The 22,258-nt window shown below is 35.0% G+C and overlaps 1 protein-coding gene across 1 annotated transcript; it reads left to right on the top strand.

Moving 5' to 3' along the window:
- The first annotated feature begins 7,329 nt into the window (after positions 1–7,329).
- On the top strand, positions 7,330–20,720 carry LOC107927868 (uncharacterized). The gene is made up of 2 exons (XM_016858992.2): positions 7,330–7,467; positions 18,455–20,720. The coding sequence occupies exons 1-2, from the start codon at positions 7,455–7,457 to the stop codon at positions 20,551–20,553; spliced, it is 2,112 nt and encodes a 703-aa protein (XP_016714481.2). The 5' UTR covers positions 7,330–7,454; the 3' UTR covers positions 20,554–20,720.
- The last annotated feature ends 1,538 nt before the right edge of the window (positions 20,721–22,258 follow it).

Genomic DNA, 22,258 nt, shown 5'->3' with positions numbered 1-22,258 from the left:
TATGGCCTGAAACAGGCTCCTCGAGCCTGGTATGCTCGAATTGATTCTTACTTGCTCAGTTTGGAATTCGAGAGAAGTCTCAGTGAACCAACACTGTATGTGAAGAAGAACCAAGTAGAAACTCAGCTTATCCTGTCACTCTATGTTGATGATTTATTGGTGACTGGAGGAGATAGAAGAATGCTGGAAGATTTCAAAAGAAAAATGATGGAAATGTTTGAAATGTCTGATTTAGGCAGAATGAACTACTTCCTTGGAATGGAAGTGAAGCAAACAGCAAAGGGAATCTTTCTTAGTCAGAGTTCTTTTACTATGAAGATCCTGGATAAGTTCTCTATGAAGAACTGTAAGCCAACAAGCACACCAATGGCTGTTGGAGTGAAGCTTTCGAGGCAAGGGAGTGGTGAACCAATTTGCGAGACTATGTACAAAAGTCTTATTGGTAGTCTGTTGTATTTAACTGCAACAAGACCCGATATCATGTTTGCTGTTAGTGTGCTATCCAGATACATGAATTACTGCAATGATCAGCACTTTCAAGCAGCTAAAAGAGTGCTTAGATACATCAAAGGCACCATTGATCATGGTGTATTGTTCAAAAGGGCTGAAAACATGAAGCTGATAGGCTATGTTGATAGTGACTGGGTTGGATCTTGTGATGACATGAGAAGCACATCTGGATATGCCTTTAGTCTTGGCTCAGGCATGTTTTGCTGGAGTTCTAAAAAGCAAAGTCTGGTAGCACAGTCAACAGCAGAAGCTGAATATGTTGCTACTGCATCTGCTGTAAATCAAGCCATATGGCTTAGAAAAATCCTAGCTGATTTAAATCAAAATCAAGGAAAGGCAACAGAGATTTACTGTGACAACAAATCTGCTGTTGCAATTGCAAAGAATCCTATCTTTCATGGTAGAACAAAGCACTTCAACATCAAGCTACATGTCATAAGGGAGATGGAGTAAGCTCATGAAATCGAGCTGGTTCATTGCAATTCAGAAGAGCAAATTGCTGATATCTTTACAAAGGCACTCAATGTGTCTAAATTTGTTAAATTAAGAAGGCAATTAGGTGTCACTAGCATGGAAACTAAGGAGGAGTGTTGAATTTAGTTCCCATGCAAGACATGCAAAGGTGGCCATGCAAGGAGAAGTGGCAGCAAGCAGTCGAGCTATGAAGTGCAGAAACTGGAGCTTGAAGTTGCCTAACTACTTGTTATGTTTTGATTGTATTTTTAATTATTATTTTGTAATCTAGTTCATGTTGAACTAAGTTGGTAAACCTTATGATGTTTTTTTGTTGATTGATTGACTGAAAAATCAGCAAAGAAACTTAAGCAAGCTGATTAACAATTTCCAATGTAAATTTAGTGGTGTTAGGTATGTCATTAGGTAAAGACTTGTTCATTTTGTTGTTGTTATCTATTATATGTAATGGCATTATGCCTTCTGGATTTTTGTTAATGAAAATATCAGCTCTTTTCATTCAAAATACTCTCTCTCAATTTCTTTTGTTTTCCATTCGCATGTGTTTCTGTTCTTGCTTCTGAGTTTGTTTCTTCAGCAAGGCTCGAGGCTTGCTATACAAGCAAGATTGAAAACAGTCTGTTGTTGTCTCTTTGCACCAACATTAGCTCTTCGTTGCTTCTGTTTTTTCTCTCTTCTTTCAATACTGGTAGCTTTTTCAGTTCTCTATCCCGAGAACGAAGATTCTACCGTTGATGTTATCGTCACCTACATGCTGCTGTTAGGAGCGGTTTGGCTCGAGAGTTATTCGTTCTACACGCACATTCGTTCCAAGTGGACGATTCTCAGGCACGCTGTTAGAGAAGATAAAATGCGTAAGCTATACCATCGGCTTGTTCAAAATAGGTTACATTTGACGAAGTCGAAGAACGGAATAAAAAAAATGGCACAACATGATCTTTTAGAGTATTTCGTGAAGGCCAAGGTAAGCCGATTTGCTCAGATCTTAAAGTTTATTGACCCCGGTGACCTTTTGCAGAAGTTTTGGTACACGAAGTGGAAGGAAGTTGATATCGAGTTAAAGAAGTTCATCTATAATCACCTGAACGAGAAGCGTTCCAAGTTCGAAAAAGGTCAGTTTAAGCTTGAGGGCCTGGAGAAGATATTGACGGAGAGAGGTGACAATGTGCTCCAAGAGAAAGGCTTTGATCTAGATGATAAGGATGAGTATTGGAAATTGAAAACCACAGATTTCCCCCGTCAAATCTTCGTGTGGCACATCGCTAACTCCCTCGTTTATTACAACGATCTCTCGAAGCATTGGAGGAGCACGTTGTTCAATCCAGCTTGTGAAATCAGCAAATCTTTGTCCGATTACATGATGTATCTAGTATTGGTTCGACCTACAATGCTGCCGAAAGGGTTCAGTGACATAGTGAACAAAGAAACTTACCAACAAACCAAGAGAATATCTCCGAAGAAAAATATGAAAGTTTCCATGGAGGAATTCAGTGAAGCATTACTGTCCTTAGAGTTTAATAAATTTTCTGAAATTGGGGCATTATGGGATGGAATCAAATTTGGGAAGCAATTACAAAGCTTGGTTCGTGAAGAGAGGTGGGATCATGAGGAGAAGTGGAAAATGATAAGCGAAGTGTGGATGGAGATGATGGTTTATGGTGCAAGTCGATGCACATGGGTGGAACATGCACAACAATTGAGGCATGGTGGTGAGCTGCTCACTCATGTTGCTCTTATTATGGCTCATCTTGGTTTAACTACTCAAGTCCAAAGGCTTGAAGAATCAGCTGATCAAGCTAGTGCTTCTGCATTTCCCACCCCTTTTTAAACTTTTTCTTTAATGATTTTAATTATTAGTCAATTTTTTATTTAATAATTTGATCTTAATTATAGTTATACAAATGTATTGATTGTAATTATGATTTTGTTTGAGTATTATATTAATTAAGTCTAATTGTAGTTATACAAATTACTTGTAATTGCGAAATATACTTCACCTAAAAAAAATGCAATTGATTCAAGGTTATAATACTATGTTTGATGCTTTTTATTTTCAAGGTTGACTTGGGTAATATATTCACTATTCAAGTTTTATCTTCAAGTCTAATAGTTAACCCTATTAATTTTTTTTTATAAAGTTCACTGGTGTGTCATTTTGAATTAATAAAATAAATACTCATTTGATAGATAAGAAAAATAATGAGGTAATGGACTTAAAATTGCCAGATAATTTTAATCGTATTAACAATTGGATTTATATTTTTAAATTTGAAAAAGTAGAAAGACTAAATTCTTTGAAAAGAAAGTAGGGAATTAAATTCCATATGTATGAAGAGTAGAAAGATTTGGAGCGTTTTTTTTTAAAGAAAATACTTCCACTAATAGGAATTGTGAACAATAAGGATACAAAGACATGATACATAGTACAAACACTACAAACTGATACCCAAATGCTATGTTTGGAAAATAATCACCAAAGTGGTGAAAGACAAACCAACAATAACCACAACACTAGAAGAATTCAGAAACGAACAGGAGATGTTTCACCTTGATAAAATTGCTAAAATTTGTATCCTAGCCCTGTCGTAACCAGGCATACCTGACGATGAATTTTGGTCAATCAAGAAATCACTATTAAGAACCTCAAGAGATCCACCGCATCAGTGATGTAAAAAAGGTTCAGTCTCAGATGGCCCATCCTCCTCATCTCGGATTCCAATTTTACAAGTATCATCATTGTGCTCTATCATGATAAGGTTCTCCAAGGACTGTTCTCAAGAGATCTAGAGGCATCTTTACCTTGAAAAATAGCATATATATGCAAAAAAAAAAGACTAGAAATTAAAAATTAAAATTAAAACTAAAACCACCATTGTTTTCAGAAAAAAAAATAGAGTAACCAAAACAATTGAAAATTTAATAACGCATAACCAAAATAAGAACAAATTCAAATATTAGTGTTTATGTTAAAAAATTTTAAATTTGGGTAACCTAAACGGTAATACGGAAAAATTAGGTGGCGCAAGAAATAAAATTAAAAAGAAAATCAAAATTCAACAAAGCCAAACGTTGAAACACATAATGCTAATATATAAAAGCCTAAGTGCCAATCTTTTTGATAAAAATTCTTAAATAATGCTACCATTAAGTTAAAAAAGGGTTTCATTGGAAAATGACATATGCTTAATTTTTATGCCTTGATCCATAGCTTTACAAAAAATTGATGTAGTTATTTACTCTTCTTCAAAAGCCAAGTCCCTACTGCTTTGCTTGATGCCCCTCTCATGTATTTTACCCAACAGCAAAAGGGAAAAACAATAACACACTTTGTCTTCTACAGCAAAAAGAAATTTAAGGAAATTTTTAGCATTTAAGATTGTCAGTGAAAATTCTTTTCTTTGTCTGTGGGAATTTAATATTCATGTAAACATTATACACCTTCTTTGCCCTTTGTATATTTCAATATAAAGAAGCAAAGCATGACTTTTCCCTTTCATCTATCTTCAATTGCATGAAATTATTTTCCAAGAATGTTTCCTAAAATCTAAAGTCAAGATTTGGGTTGATCATTTGGGATTTACCTATTTCTTAAGTTCACTGAAAAGCAGCTGTGATCGATGCTAGTCACGAGTAACTATTAGTAGTAAAACTTTTTATTTTTAATTGGGTAAATTATAATAGAGGTCACCCATTTGTTATAGTTTTGTTTTTCTTATTATGGAAAATTATAAAATTGTCACTCAATTATCAATAAATTTCTTTTATGAAAAGTTACAAAATGGTGACACTCAACTATTCAATTTTATTTTTTTTATCACTAGTCAGTTAATGTAAAAATAAAAACACCAAAAAGTCTAAGATAATTAAACGACCAAAATAGTGACCTCTCGAAGCATTGAAGAGCCGCAATGGATCATTACTGCGAGATAGGCAAATCTTTGTCCGATTACATGATGTACCTAGTTTCGATCCGTCCAACCATGCTGCCAAAGGGGTTCAGTGATAAGGTAAACGATGAGACCTACAGCTAAACCAAGAGAATAGTTTTTCAACCAAAAACAAAACAGACCGCGACGAAGGTATTCGTTGAAACACTAGGGTCATTGTACTCTCACTCTGTGGTTCCTACAAGTTTTTCTGAATTTGGGGCGTTTTGGGATGGGATCAAGTTTGGGGGGCAAATACAAATGTTGGTAACCTCTGAAACTTTGATATGAAAGACATCCATCATCTTGTCATTATCAGCATCAATTTGATGTAGAATTTGTGCAATACGTAAGATTTTAGGAAACAGATGTGGGTGACAATCAACATTTTTAAATATCAATTCTTTCTTAAGGATTACTGGACAAGTACTCATTCTTAAGAAATTTTGAAAAACTTTAAAAACTTTGCTTGACATTTGTTGGATATTATGTCTAAAATTATTCATAGCCCTTCTCCAACATATAAATAAGAGGATAATGCACTTCAACACATTTGAACCTACATCTTCCTGCATTAACAATAATGCGCGTATTCTTACAAAATTTTCGAAATTTTAAGAAAAAAATGGAAAATATATTCGCTCACAATGCATCTAGCTATGTGAAAAGTGAAAAATGCAAAAAACCTATTTTATAGTCATACTAGCAATGTCAAATCTTTCTTTGTTACTAGTAGGTGTCCATCGAGCATCACAAACTTGCCCCACTTATTACCCAACCCTTTTGAAAACATTTTCAAGCCAAGCATTTAAAGGGTTCTTCTTGCACAACATCTATAGGGCATTGTTTCCAAGCCCCCATCCATCAACTACAATTTAATCTTTCGGCAATATAATACAAAAGTTAAAAATTAAGCTTTGTACATTATTTTTATTAAAAAAAACAAAAGAAGAAATAACGACATCAGAAGAAAAATATTCATCAATAAGAGAGAAAGTAAGAAAGTGAAAAACTCGTCGCAATTTAAATTAAGGATTTGAGTTTTTTTATATAAGTGTCAAAAGTAATATATTTTGGCCTCATTTTTTGTGCATATTTTGGGTGATTATGTGGTGTTAATTGTGAATTATATACTCTTAATTATTTATATTCACGTTTTGATGCTTAATTAAGCACTTGAGAGCAATACGAGTGAAAAATGAGTAAAAATTAGAACATTAAAACAGTTCAGAGACTAAACACATACAACAGAATTCCATATGGACAGAATACATGACTAAAACCTCTTGTAATTTGGGATAATGTGAGATTTCTTTTAAAATACTCCTTATTTCCAACCCAATTACCTTCTTCAAGTCTTTCTCAGTTCTAAATCAAACGAAAACAAAAGTAGCCTTAACAAGTCTCCTTCATTGATTCAAATAAGCCACGTACACATTGTAAGCACTCCTCAAAGCTTCATTTGTGGATGTGTTTACTCACATTGTTAATGAAAGCAATGAAGAAACTCTAATGATCAGACTTACATTCCATTCTCTTTTTCTCCACGTAAACCTTTATATGTTAAACGAAATGTAGTAATTTAAGATTTTTTTGGATATGTTAGCTTAATGTTATCATGTGCATGATGCCTATATGATCAACAAAAAAATGTACATATAAAAAAATTATATACTTCTTATTAGAGTTGTGTGACCTGAATCCCATTTGATCCGGTCTGAAAAGTTCGAAGTACAACTCAATTGTTAAATAAATAAAATAGAGAGACAAAATTGGGAATTTGTGCGAGTGAAGGACAGAAGGCTGAACAAGTTTAATTTGTATAGGATTATACTTCTTCCATTATACGGACTGTTTAACTCTTAAAAACTGTATATGCAAACTTCTTGTATTGTTGTTTTCAACATTAATAAATTTCTCCTCCTTTGCGACGTATTCTTATTTTTCTTTCTTATTACTTTGCGATCATTACTACTGTTATTTTCGACGTATATTACACTTTTGACACAATCAATCATGCATCTTAATGCATAATCACTCGCATGATGATAAATTGAAAATGGCAAACATTCATATAATTTATATATTAATGTACCTCTTTATCTAGTAACCAATAGGTATAAATCCATTGAAAAAAGCGATATGCTCAACTTTTATGCTTTGATCCTTTGCTTTACTAATAATTCATGTACTTATTACTCTTCTTCAAATGCCAATTCCCCACTGCTTTGCTTGATTCCCCTCTCATGCATTTTACCCAACAGCACCAAGAATTTTAATTGGAAACATCTTTTTGTCTTTGTTTCTCCAAGAATATATGAATAATTTTTTTCACTGTTAGGGTTTTCAGTGAAAGTTCTTTTCTTGGCATACAATATTCATGTCAACGTATTACACGTTCTTTGCCTCCTTTATATGTTTCAATATAAAGGAGCCAAGCATGATTTTTCCTTGTACAGTTTGCCTTTCAATCTATCTTCAATTCCATGAAATTTCTTTCCAATAATATTTACAGTCAAGATCTGGAAAACAGCGCAGTGATACATGCTATTTGCAAGTAAGTATAAATTATTATTATGATTAATAGTGAAATTTTGTTCATTTTAATTTCTCTCTTAGCATTGATTAATTTATCAATCTCCTCTCTTCAATATGTATTTAGTGATGAAAGGTGTATTTAGATTGATGATAGGATTTCGAGCCATGTAGTTAAAATATGCTTCAAATTCTCATACTACTATTTGTATATTTGGATTTTAGTTTCTACATTTACTTTTTAGATTTCAAAATTTATATTCAACTGTTAAAATTCTTCTGTTAGATTTATTGATGTAAAATTTTAAAATAAAAATACTCACTTGGTAACCATGTAACAAAAAAAAAAAGTTGTAATGAATCTCAATTAAATAGAAGAATTACTACGGTGTTGATAATCGGACTTACAATTTTAAAATTTAAAAGTAGAATGATTAAATTCTCAAATATACAAAGAGTACAAGAATTTGAATTCCAAATATACGAAAAGTAGGACTTATAGCATATTGTAACCAATAATCCATTACCCTTAAAATTTGATATTAACTCAACATATTTGGTCATCTTTTGGTTAATCAATTAACCATTGGTGATAAAAAAAATAAACCCAATAAATTGAGTGATTATTTTGTAATTTTTTTATAATTGAATGACTAAAAAAAAACTTACTAATAAATTATCTATATTTAAAATCTTACTAAAGCTATATATATACAAATAGTAGAAGATATATAATTCCTAAATTTTACATAAAAATGATTATATTTGAATAACTATCCATAGTATTAACACTGTTGCGCGGAAGCGTGTGAAAGAGTAAAATTATTGTACTGAAAAATCACACTAAGTTCAATTCCCAGGAAAGAGAGGTAGATCACGAAGATCACTTAAATACCAAGTCTTTCCTAGTCAGAATATCCCTCTATCGTAATTTAATAGCACAATAAATTACTACAATCACATTCACAAAATATGCAAAACAAATAATAAAGAACACCAGAATTTTAACGAGGTTCAGCAAATTTTGCCTACGTCCTTGGGCAATACCAAATATATTTCACTCCAAAAATTACAAGTGAAATTTACAAATAGAGAGAGAGAATAATGCCTTAAGTAGAGAATGGCAATTATGGGATGAAGAAAGTAAGCAATGGTTAGGCCTATTTATAGTTGAGGTTCAAGGATCAACTTGCAATGTCCTTATACAATTAGGGACCAAAATTGCAATTATCCCATGCCAACTTTTAACCCAACTTGCCAACCAATATTACTTTCTACTTTCGGTGCCCACCCCATTTGACTTTTCAAACAATGGTGGGTTCCAATAATCTCCACCTTGAAGATTTGATTACGATAATCTTATCTTCACACAATTCTTTCTGCTTTTGACAACAATACTTGATAGTGCCTTCTTCAACTGTTAAACTTGCAGGATATTAATCAAGTTCAAACAATGTTCGAACTTGGTTGCTGTTACCACCTTGGTTATCATATCTGCGGGATTATCTGCAGTCTTGATCTTCTGAAGACAAATTTTGCCCTCTTCAATAATTTCCCGCACAAAATGGAATCGTACGTCGATATGTTTTGTACGTGCATGATAGACTTGATTCTTTGCTAAATGAATAGCACTTTGACTATCACAATACACGTTAATATGCTCCTGAACCAACCCCAAGGTTTTAGCCATACCTTGTAACCAAACAGCCTCCTTTACAGCCTCTGTTACAGCCATGTACTCGGTTTCTGTGGTTGACAATGCAACTGTAGACTGTAGTGTAGACTTCCAACTTATTGGTCCTCCAGTAAGTGTAAACACATAACCGGTGGTTGATCTTCGCTTGTCCAAATAACCGGCATAGTCAGAATCAACGTACCCAATAACACCTTTACCAAGTGTATTATCCTGCTTGAACAGTAATCCAACATCCACGGTCTTCTGAATATACCGTAGAATCCATTTCACAGCTTGCCAATGTCCTTTTCCAGGATTATGCATATACCTGCTCACTATACTAACTGCTGTGAAATGTCGGGTCTTGTACACACTATTGCATACATCAAGCTACCCACTGCATTAGAATACGGAACTTGCAACATGTATTCTCGTTCCGTATTCGTCGAAGGAGATAGTTGTGCAGAAAGCTTGAAATGAGAAGCCAACGGGGTACTTACAGGTTTTGTCTGCTCGTTCATGCCAAACTGCTGTAGTACCTTTTTCAAATACTGCTTCTGAGACAAGCTAACTCTATCATGAGCTCTATCTCTCCATATTTCCATGCCGAGAATCTTTTTAGCTTCTCCTAGATCTTTCATCTCAAACTCGAGATTGAGTTGAGTCTTCAATCTTTCAATCTCAACTTTGCTCTTAGATGCTATTAGCATGTCATCAACATATAAGAGCAAGTATATGAAAGTTCCTTCTTGTAGCTTCTGAAAATACACGCAATGATCAAATTTACTTCTTGTGTACCTTTGCCCTTTCATGAACTGATCAAATCGCTTGTACCACTGCTTCGGAGATTGCTTCAATCCATAAAGCGACTTTGTCAGTTTGCAAACCCAATTTTCTTTTCCAGCAACCTTGAATCCATCTGGCTGAGTCATATAGATTTCCTCTTCCAAATCACCGTGTAAAAACGCGGTCTTCACATCAAGCTGAACTAGTTCAAGATCATATTGCGCAACCAAGGCTAGCAAAATCCGAATAGACGAATGCTTCACAACTGGAGAAAACACTTCATTGTAGTCTATTCCTTCTTTCTGAGCGTAACCCTTTGCTACTAATCTAGCCTTGTATCGAATTTCATTTTTATCAGGAAATCCTTCCTTCTTTGCATATACCCATTTGCATCCAATTGCCTTCTTTCCCTTGGGTAGTGTCACCAACTCCCAGGTCTTATTTTTATGAAGAGACTGCATTTCTTCATTCATTGCTTGCTTCCACTTTACACCATCAGGGTTACTTATTACTTCTGTGTAAGTAGAAGGAACATCATCATCTGTAATTGAAAGTGCATAGGCCACTATATCATCAAAGCGAGCAGGCTTATGAATCTCTCTTCTTGGCCTTCTATATGCAATTGAATCTTGTTGCTGTAGAGGTTCTTGGGTAGGAACCTCTTCATCATTTGTCCCTTCAATATTAGCTGGATCATCGTTAACCTTTTCAAGCTCCATCTGCTGCAAAGTACTACTGGTTTTGTCATCCTTTTGTGAATCCTTGTACTTCAACATGGTTGATTCATCAAAAGTCACATCTCTACTGAAAACAATCTTCCTTGTATCAGGACACCAGAGACGATATCCTTTTACTCCATCAGTTATACCCAAGAATAATGCTTTCTTTGCTCTTGGGTCTAACTTAGATTCTTTTACATGATAATATGCAGTGGAACCAAATACATGCAAAGAATCATAATCAATAGCAGATTTACCAGTCCACATCTCCATAGGAGTTTTTCCATTTATTGCAGCTGATGGCAAACTGTAACACCCCGTACCCAAGACCGTTGCCGGAGTCGGACACGAGGGGTTCACAGACTAAATTCGCTTACTATCGCAGTCCATTTTAAATTTTTCCAGACAGCTGGCTAACTGTGTCGCTGTCACCTTAAAAATCATATCTTGAGTTTCACAACTCGAAAATCAGTTTCGTGATTTTTCCCTGAAACTAGACTCCTATGTCCATCTACATATTTTTTCTAGAATTTTTGGTCAGGCCAATTAGTACAGTTTATTAGTTAAAGTCTCCCCTGTTACAGGGTGCGACTACACTGACCTTCATGCATTACAATTCGGATATCTCCCTGTACAAGGCTTCAATACTGATGCCGTTTGTTTCTATAGAAACTAGAATCAGAGAGGAATCTATACATATATGGCATGACTCCTAATTATCTCTGGTTAATTTATAATGAATTTCCAAAGTCGGAACAGGGAATCCAGAAACCGTTCTGGCCCTGTCTCACGAAAACCTAATTATCTCTTAACATACCACTCATATGACCGTTTCGTTTCTTCCATATGAAAGTGGATTCATCAAGGTTCATTTAAATAATTTATTCACTATTTAATTCCATTCCTACTATTTTTAGTGATTTTCCAAATCTACATCACGCTGCTGTCAGCATCTGCCTTTAAGGTAGACTTTACCTATTTCATAGTTTCCATGATTCAACTAACCCTTTTAGCATAAATAGCACAAATTATGATAGTGATTAACCATTCCCATGGCCAATCCTTGTTAAGCATATCCACACCTCTCAATAACCATATCCATACCAAATGATTATAACATTATGCTCAAACATATATAAGCCATTTTCGCATGGCTATCCAAAATTATACAAATCCAAAGGGTCCATGACCCACTACAAAAAGGGTAGTCCTATACATGCCATTTTCAGAGTTCAACCAAAAGTGTACCAAAAGGGCTTTGATAGTGTGGGCGACTTCGACTTCAATAATCCCGAGTCCGATAGCTGACGAACCAAAATCTATAAAACAGAGATTCAAAGAACGGAGTAAGCATTTAATGCTTAATAAGTTTTAAGCAAGACAAAGTGTTCTCAATCACTATTATTGGTCATTCATTTCAACTGTTCGATGAAGTTAATCTAGAGCTTCATCTCGATCTATAATATCATTAAACGCAACACTTGGCTGCCACATATTTACTTTCGAATAATAATGACCTAGATGGTCAAATATTTCCAAAGCACATTCTCACATTTGGAGTTATAATATTAATCACATTTACCTACCTCTTTGATACTGATAATTCACCTCGAAATCACTCCACCGATGAGTAAGTAATACGTACCTGAACATCTTGAATACATAATACTTATTTGATGGTAACTTAATGCAGATACTCAATATCAAAGTCTTACTTGAATCCTAGCATTTAGCCGTCGGGTCTTTAAAGCTCGGATATAGTACGAGCACGAAGCCTACGGACATTAATCAGGATAATACTCTCGCATAAAGCCTGCGGGGTTTTAACCCGGATATAGTACTGACACAATTGCCCTTTGGGACTTATCACATTTATACACTTTCACATCCATCACGTTGGCCGCTCGGCCCTGTCACATATATACACTTTCACATTCATCACATCGGCCATTAGGCCTCATCACATATATACACTTTCACATTCATCACATCGGCTATTAGGCCTTATCACATATATACATTTTCACATTCATCACATCGGCTATTAGGCCTTATCACATATATACACTTTCACATTCATCACATCGGCCATTAGGCCTTATCACATATATATACACTTTCACATTCATCACATCGGCCATTAGGCCTTATCATATATATACACTTTCACATTCATCACATCGGCCATTAGGCCTTATCATATATATATACACTTTCACATTCATCACATCGGCCATTAGGCCTTATCACATATATACACTTTCACATTCATCACATCGGCCATTAGGCCTTATCACATATATATACACTTTCACATTCATCACATCGGCCATTAGGCCTTATCACATATATATATTCACATCACAATTATCCAAATATACTTCACATATCACATATACTATCATGTATACACTTTGTCTTGGCCGAACCTACATTAATCATTTCCCAATGAATAATTCAATTTCACGCCATACTATCATTTCATATTCGAATACTCATAAACTTACAATTTCACAAATTTTAATATCAAAGATCCATCTAACACTCATGTATCGTTTTACAATATCACGATTTAGAATTCACGTATGGGTTTAATCAATAGCTTATGAGTAACTAAAACAAGTTTTATCCATGTTTACAACAAAATCACATATTCACTACGAGCTGTTTTCCTGAGCAGTAGTCACTAAATTATTTATAACTGGAGCTAAAAAACTCCAAATCACTTGCCGTTAATTTTCCCTGAATATAGACTCGTATATATTCCATCCATAAAATTTTCAGAATTTTAGGTTTGGCCAATCAATACCAGATTTTTCTTAAAGTTTCCCCTGTTTCACTGTTTGACTAATCTGACCACTCTTCACTACGAATCAAATTTCTCATTTTACAGAATTAAAAATGTGTTGTATTTGATTTCATTTGAAACTAGACTCATTAAGGAGTCTAAGCATATAAATTTTATCTTATAACCATTTTTTTACAATTTATAATGATTTTCTAAAAACAGAACAGGGGATTTCGGAGTCATTCTGACACCGTCTCACACAACTTTAAATATCTCTTTATAGGAAATTTGTTTGCTCACAAGGTCTCTTTGATAAGAAACTAGACTAATTAAGCCTTGATTACATATTTTATTCAGCCTATAATTCCACACCAACAATTTATAGTGATTTTCTAAAATCACGTTACTGCTGCTGTCCAAAGCAAATTATTACAATTTGCTCTTAACTTTCCAAGTCCAAACACATATGAACTTACCATTTGAGTTTAAGACATATCATGGCCACATCATATCTTATTAAATCAACTCATTATGTCCTATTATGATTGAATTTACTCAACGTTTAATCACTTAAAACTTACCTCGGATGTGGTCGAACGATTTCGGCGGCTATTTGATCACTTTTTCCTTCCCTTTATCGGATTTAGTTCCCCTTTGCTCTTGAGCTTAATTTAACAAATAAATTGATTTAATCATTTGAACATCGAAAAGAGAAAATCAAGGTACTTAACCCATATATATATACATTAGACATTAAAGTCACATACATATGAAATCATTTCCATTTCGTTTAACACTTAACTTTTACCACATATCAAATAACCCATTTCTTTACTCATGTGGCCGATTATATTCGGTCATGCATACTCACATAAAATCAATCTGGAGACTCAATCAACCCAACATACATTCGGCAATAGTCTATAGTTCTCTCTCTCGGCCACTCATTTCACACTTAACAAAGCTTCCATTCGAAATCATTAGTGAGTATCAATTAACTTAGGCTACCTTTAAACCTTTATTTATCACCTCATGCCAAACCAAAGACCACATTCGGCACTTTCATCCACCATTCTACCAAGCATGTAATATTCAACCACAACCAACTCACAATCGGCCCTAGTTCATAACAAGGTAGCCGAATTCTTTTTATGGTTCAAACACTCATCTATCATCATTCACCTAACTTTAACATGAAACAACAAAACTCACCATTATTAGCTACCATAGTCGAAAACCTTACTCAATCCAAAAATCAAAATTTCATCATGGGTTACAAAAAAAATAACTTGATATCTCACTCAAGATCAACTAAAATTTCAAGAACTAATATGAACACCTTACCTTAATATTGACCTAAGACGACCGATGGCTTCACTCCCTTCTTCCTCCTTTCAATTCGGCCAAGAAGAACCAAAGAACACAACTTGTTTTCATCACCAAATGCTCTTGTTCCCTTTTTTTTTTCTTTAGATTCAGCTAGGAAGAAACATGTTTGATGATCTCTTTTTTTTTTCTTTCACCCATCCCTTCCTTTAGTTATCAATTTTTATTTTATTACATCCTCCATACTAATATGGCACCTAGTTAATTAAAGTTAATATAAAATTCACACTTGATTATACAATTTGTAGCATGGCCGGCCACTACCTATAGTTTGGCTAATTTGACATGCAAGGACAAGCACTTTCCCACATATACTAATAGGCCACTTTAGCACTTGCCTAGCATATTTCTAAATTGTCTCACATAAGTCCCTACTAATAATTTTCACATACACTGACCAAATTGAAGTATGGAACTATCACACAAGCATTTACTCACATCATAAACACAGAATATAACCTTTAATTATTTATAAGACTCGGTTTCGTGGTCCCGAAACCACTTTTCGACTAGGGTCACTTTAGGTGTGTCACACAAACGGTTAATTAGATGGCACGCATATGTAACTGCCTCAGCCCAAAATTCTTTGCCCAATCCAGCATTGGACAACATACATCGAACTTTCTCCAGTATAGTTCGATTCATTCGTTCTGCCACCCCATTTTGCTGTGGTGTATCCCGAACAGTGAAGTGTCGCACAATGCCCTCATCTTGGCATACTTGTAGAAATGGATCGTTTTTGTACTCAGTACCATTATCTGATCGAAGTCGTTTGACCTTTCGACCAGTCTGAGTCTCCACCATCTTCTTCCATTTTAGAAATGCATCCAAAACTTCACTTTTTCTTTTCGTTAGATACACCCATACTTTTCTTGAATAATCATCAACAAAAGTAACAAAATAGTGCATACCTCCCAAAGAAGCTACTTTGGTAGGTCCCCACACATCACTGTGAACGTAGTCCAGAATTCCTTTCGTATTGTGAATTGCTGGACCAAATTTTACCCTCTTCTGCTTGCCCAGAACACAATGTTCACAGAATTCCATTTTGCAAGAATTTGCACCTTTCAATAAGCCTTGCTTCACCAATGTCTGCAAAGCTTTTTCACCAGCATGTCCCAATCGCATATGCCATAATCTGGTAGCCTCTGAATCTACATCTTTTGTAGAAACTGTTGATGTTGATCCAATAATTGTACTTCCATTTAAAAAATACAAGTTATTTCTTCTTGTGCCTTTCATCACCGTCAGTTGCCCAGCTACTACTTTTAGTAATCCATCTTTCAAAGTGATTGTGAGCCCTTTAGATTCTAGGGCACCTAATGAGATGAGATTTTTCTTCAGGCTAGGTACGTAGCGAACATCTGTCAAGACTTGGATTGAGCCGTCGTGATTCTTCAATTGGACTGTACCCACTCCCATTGTCTTACAAGCACTATCATTGCCCATAAGAACAATTCCACCTTCTAGCTCTTTAAGACTAGAAAACCAGTCCTTATTAGGACACATATGGTAAGTACATCCTGAATCCAAAATCCACTCATCCGTTTGACATGCCATTGCCATGCCAACCAAGCTAAAATCTGACTCCTCATCATGCTCCGCTACACATGCATTAGAAATAGCCTTGCCCTTTTGTAGCTTAGGACAATTCTTTTTCCAATGCCCTTTTTCACGGCAAAAGGCACATTCATCTTTGGCAGGTCTCCCTTTGGACTTTCCCCTTCTACCAGATTTGCTGCTGTGTGAACGACCTCTTACTGTTAAGACTTCTGCGGTTGTATCTCTGTGATCTCTTTTATCTTTCTTTCGAGTCTCAGATCTATACAACGCACTACAGACTGCATCAAATGTGATCGTGTCCTTCCCATGAAGCAATGTGGTGGTAAGATGATCATATTCATCAGGAAGGGAATTCAACAACAATAATGCCTTGTCTTCATCTTCAAATTTCTCATCCAAATTTAGCAAGTCTGCTAAAATTTTATTGAATGAGTTCACATGGTCATTCATCGACATACCGGGTGCATACGTGAATCGATAAAATTTCTTTTTCATATAAAGCCTATTTTCAAAACTTTTCATTAGAAACTTTTCTTCCAGTGTATCCCATTAACTTCTTCGCTGATGTCTCCCTCATGACAGAGTAATTCTGCTCTTTGGCCAAACATAGGCGGATTGTACCACACGCCTGTCTATTGATCTTGGCCCACTCCTTGTCATCCATCTTGTCAGGTTTTTCTTCAAGGGCTATATCTAGCTCTTGCTGACATAAGACATTCAGGATCACACATTGCCACTTACCAAAATTATTGGTACCGTCAAATTTCTCTACTTCAAATTTTGCATTTGTCACAGTAGTCCTTGCTGATGACGATGCTGCAGCCATTTTTCTCTTCAATCCCAACTACTATATACGTGAACAGTACCGTATACGTGAATAGTGCCGTATACGTGAATAGTACTGTATACGTGAATAGTGCCGTATACATGAATAGTACTGTAAACGGTCGTATTCCCCAAGTACGAACCTGGCTCTGGTACCAATTGTTGCGCGGAAGCGTGTGAAAGAGTAAAATTATTGTACTGAAAAATCACACTAAGTTCAATTCCCAGGAAAGAGAGGTAGAACACGAAGATCACTTAAATACCAAGTCTTTCCTAGCCAGAATATCCCTCTATCGTAATTTAATAGCACAATAAATCACTACAATCACATTCACAAAATATGCAAAACAAATAATAAAGAACACCAGAATTTTAACGAGGTTCAGCAAATTTTGCCTACGTCCTCGGGCACTACCAAATATATTTCACTCCAAAAATTACAAGTGAAATTTACAAATAGAGAGAGAGAATAATGCCTTAAGTAGAGAATGTCAGTTATGGGATGAAGAAAGTAAGCAATGGTTAGGCCTATTTATAGTTGAGGTTCAAGAATCAACTTGCAATGTCCCTATACAATTAGGGACCAAAATTGCAGTTATCCCATGCCAACTTTTAACCCAACTTGCCAACCAATATTACTTTCTACTTTTGGTGCCCACCCCATTTGACTTTTCAAACAATGGTGGGTTCCAATAAACACAATGCATGATAATCACCTCTAGCTATAAGTATTGGGCATAACTTTCTCAATTAGGATATAAATTATCTTCTCGATGATTATCCATAAAGTTTGTTAAGATATTTCTTTTTGGCATTATGGTACATTTAATTTTTAACGTTTATATCTTTTGTCAATCTGATATTTATTATTATTTTTAGATAAATTTAGACATTAAAGTTTTAAAAATAATCAAATAGTTTTTAAATTATTTGGTGGCCATTCACACTTCACATACATTTTGTACTAGTACGACTCTATTTATCTTATATATCAGGTCAACAAATAATTTAGCGTTATAAAAATACTCAAAATTCAATACATAAAGTACACGTGGATTATCTTACGAGCTGTAATGTCTAAAACTTTAACATTTTAGTCTGTATTCTTGTAAAAAATGACAATTCAATTCTTTTCGAAATGTTGTATAAGTGTTTTTTTCCTTCTTATTTTACCTAATTATTCAACCTCATATAGATTCAAACCCTGTTATGTGAACCTTTTGTAACAATGAAAAAGAAATAATAATGGATGGTTTTGAATTTTCAGTTGCCGTCTCTCTACTTTATGTAGAGATAAAGGGCACAGTGTTGAGGAGGGTATTCTCACAAATAGTGAATAACTTTTGGAACGAATGGGAGCTTCGATTGATGGTTCTCCTCAGTCTTGTTCTCCAGTTTTTCCTCATTCATTTCGGGAAGAGGCGAAAGAAATATACTGGAGCTCGGGTTCCGTTGATTGCAATCTGTGCCTGGATAATATATCTTTCTGCAGATTGGATGGCAACCCTTGTGCTTAGTACCCTTCTTCGAGGCAGTGTTGGATTGGAAAAAGGACTCGTTGTCTTCTGGACCCCTTTTCTTCTATGGCATCTCGGCGGTCCTTACAATATCACCGCTTACTCTTTGGAAGATAATGAGCTTTGGTTGCGCCACTTTCTTGGGATGTTCTTCCAGATCGGAGAGGCGATTTATATCTCTGTCCGGTTTCAATCGGACACCGAACTAAACGCTATGGCTGTCCCGTTGTTTATTGCTGGAGTTCTCAAGTATTTCGAAAGGATATGGGCTCTTAGATGTGCGAGTCCGAAACAGCTCATGAAGTCCTTTTATGTACCCCTGAGATCGAAAAATCCGAGTGATAGCAGCAGTGATGGGGACGAAAAGGAAAAAATGATCCGAACAGGACTTTACGATCTTTCGAGAAGTAAAAGGTTTATAGAAGATCCGACCATTACTGAGGAAGTAAGGTTTCTTCGGCTAGTGCATTCATCTTTCGAAGTTCTCAAGCCTCTCTTCACCGATCTGCCGTTCCAGATTTCGAAGGAGCTTCACGGTGAATTGGTGTACCTCAACCGTTGTACCAAGAATGCAGCAGAGGCCTTCAATTTCGTTAAGATCGAACTCGAATTCCTTTACGATTTGCTCTTCACCAAGAACCCCCTACATCATCAACACCATATTTGCAACCTAGCGCTTCGCTTAATATGCTTTTACTCTGCTTTTTCTGTGCTGATAGCTTTCTCGGCTCTTTATTACAAGTTCCAGGATCACACGGTTGACTTTGTCGTCACCTACGTGCTGCTGTTCAGCGCAGTTTTCCTTGAGAGCTCTTCGTTCCATATGTACATTCGGTCCAAGTGGACGCTGATGTGGCATGCAAATAAAAAAAACAAACTCAAGAGGCTGTACCTTTGGTTCGCGGAGAAAAAGTTACGTTCGATTAAATCGAAGGAGGGATTACGGAGAATGGCACAACATGATCTTTTGGGGTATTACTTGAAGGCCAAGACAAGCCAAATTACTCGGGCGTTGAAGTCCATCGATTTCATTAACCTTTTGCAGAGGTTTTGGTATTCAGAGTGGAAGGACGTGGATAACGAGTTGAAAAAATTCATCTTTGAACACCTCAAAAACATGCGTACCGAGCTTAGTAACAAACAGTTTAATCCAAAGCATCTCGAGAAGATGTTGGGGGAGAAAGGTGATGCCATCCTCGAGAGGAAAGGTTTGGATCCGATTGTGAACGAGGACTGGAAAATGGAATCCACGGATTTCACCCGTCGGATCTTTATTTGGCACATCGCTACCTCGATCGTTTACTACGACGATCTCTTGAAGCATCGAAAGTGCAGCTGCGGTTCGATATGCAAGATCGGCAAATCCTTGTCCGATTACATGATGTACCTCATTTTGGTCCGTCCTACAATGCTGCCGAAGGGATTCAGTGATAGGGTAAACGATGACACTTACAACCAAACTCAAAGGATACCTCTTCAACCGAAATCGAAACAGACCGCAATGATGGAATTCATCGAAACACTATGGTTACCGTCCCCGGACGTTATGATTACTCAATTACCAGAACTCGAATTTGGAGCGTTATGGGAAGGAGTGGAGTTTGCCAAGAAAATACAAGCCTTAATACCAGAGAGGTGGGATCATGAAGAGAAATGGAAAATGATAAGTGATGTATGGATGGAGATGATGGTTTATGGTGCAAGTCGATGCACATGGGAGCAACATGCACAACAATTGAGGCATGGTGGCGAGCTGCTCACTCATGTTGCTCTCATTATGGCACATCTTGGTTTAAGTACTCAAGTCCATAAGCAAGAAAAATCGACTGATGATACTAACCACATATAAACTTCTTCTTTTTTTTGCATTCTAAGGTATTTCTTTTTTTCCCCAAAAAATTTAAATAAGATGTTTGCAAATATGTATAGATTAGTTTTTTATTTTTATTTTTTGTAGTAATTTATTTCTATTTGTAGTAATTACCTTAAAAATATTGCATGTGAAATGATTTTGTATAATTTATTTATTTTTTATTTTAATATTATTTCTAATAAAATTTAGATTATATCACTATATATAATTTGATATACTGATAATTAAAAATATCACATAAAAAATGTAATTTTTTTTTGGATGAATGATGAAATTCATTAATCTAATAATGCAATTAAACTGTTACAAAAGAACAAAAAACATTGCATAGCAACTTTAAGCTATACAATTAAATTAACTAATGATACCCAAAAAGCATAAAGTGAAGCATTGACAAGATTAGTTCTATTGATTAGATCTACCTCCTAAACTAGCCCCCACAATCAATCAAGAAAGATGCACCAATATGCCTCTTGTTTCTCTGTCTCTATATCACATACAAATATGCACCCCAAACTAGCTTGAATATAGCAATAAGTAAGGATTTTCCTTTAAGTTTCAAAATCGCCCAAGCTAAATCCTGCCTTCAGGTTCCTGCAGCCTTATGAGTGGAGTAAAGGCGCAAAATTGATTGCCACACATTCCTTGAGGAACTGCTCTCGGAAAAACTGTGATCACCTCTCTCTGTAGCATCCATACAAAGAAAGCGACAAGTATCAACCGAAATCCCAAAAGCAACCAAAAACAAGCAAACGATCCTGGATATGTAATAAAAAATGCAATTTTATATAATCAATCCAAACATAAAATTTTATGAAGAGAGTTAATCAATTTTATTTAATTTCATATAATTTTAAAAAGAAAAATTATGAGTTGAAAGTAAATTCTTCAATTATGATATATCAGTAATATAACACTAAAAGAAAATATATTTTTCTTTAATAGAATTATTTAATAAGTAATAAAACTTGAAGATTAATTCATGTGGTTAATAAATTAATATACTTGCATGCATAATAATAATAATTATTATATATATATATCAAATTTTTAATCCTTGAATTTATAATATTTTTATTTTTTTAAATAGAGATAAAATCACTTCAATTTGAAGTGATTCAAAAAATTATAAATTATAATAAGTTTTTTTATTAAATATTTTCAATCTTTTTTGCTAAGAAATATTTTCAAAATTAAATATATATTTAATATTTTTATTTTTTTGTTGATTATTTTTAAAAAAAAATTATTATATCCTTCTAATTTATATATAAAATGTACTGCATGATGCACATATGATATGTATATTCCTTTTATCAAATGCTCAACTTTTATGGACTAGATAATTTATGTGTAGTTATTACTTTTCTTCAAATGCCAATTCCATGGTGCTTTGCTTGATTCCATCTATTGCATTTTTACAGCACAAATATCCCTCCCTGCAACCTTATTAGGAGGTCTAATAGCCGTAACTTTTAAGATGGTAGAATGGTCTAATTGATGATCTGCAAATAAATCCCATATCCAACAACCATCCTCACTGGCCATATCTCTTACTTGAGTATCTTTCGGAATCTCGCGCAAAGGGCCAACATCTGGGACCCAAACATCTCCCAAAACCGAGTGTCTTTACCATCACCAATTATTGGAACCCACCCACATTGTTTGAAAAGTCAAAAAG

This window comes from Gossypium hirsutum, chromosome A03 (assembly GCF_007990345.1).
Source record: "Gossypium hirsutum isolate 1008001.06 chromosome A03, Gossypium_hirsutum_v2.1, whole genome shotgun sequence".
Lineage (NCBI taxonomy): Eukaryota > Viridiplantae > Streptophyta > Magnoliopsida > Malvales > Malvaceae > Gossypium > Gossypium hirsutum.
This window is presented reverse-complemented; position numbering and strand designations above follow the sequence as displayed.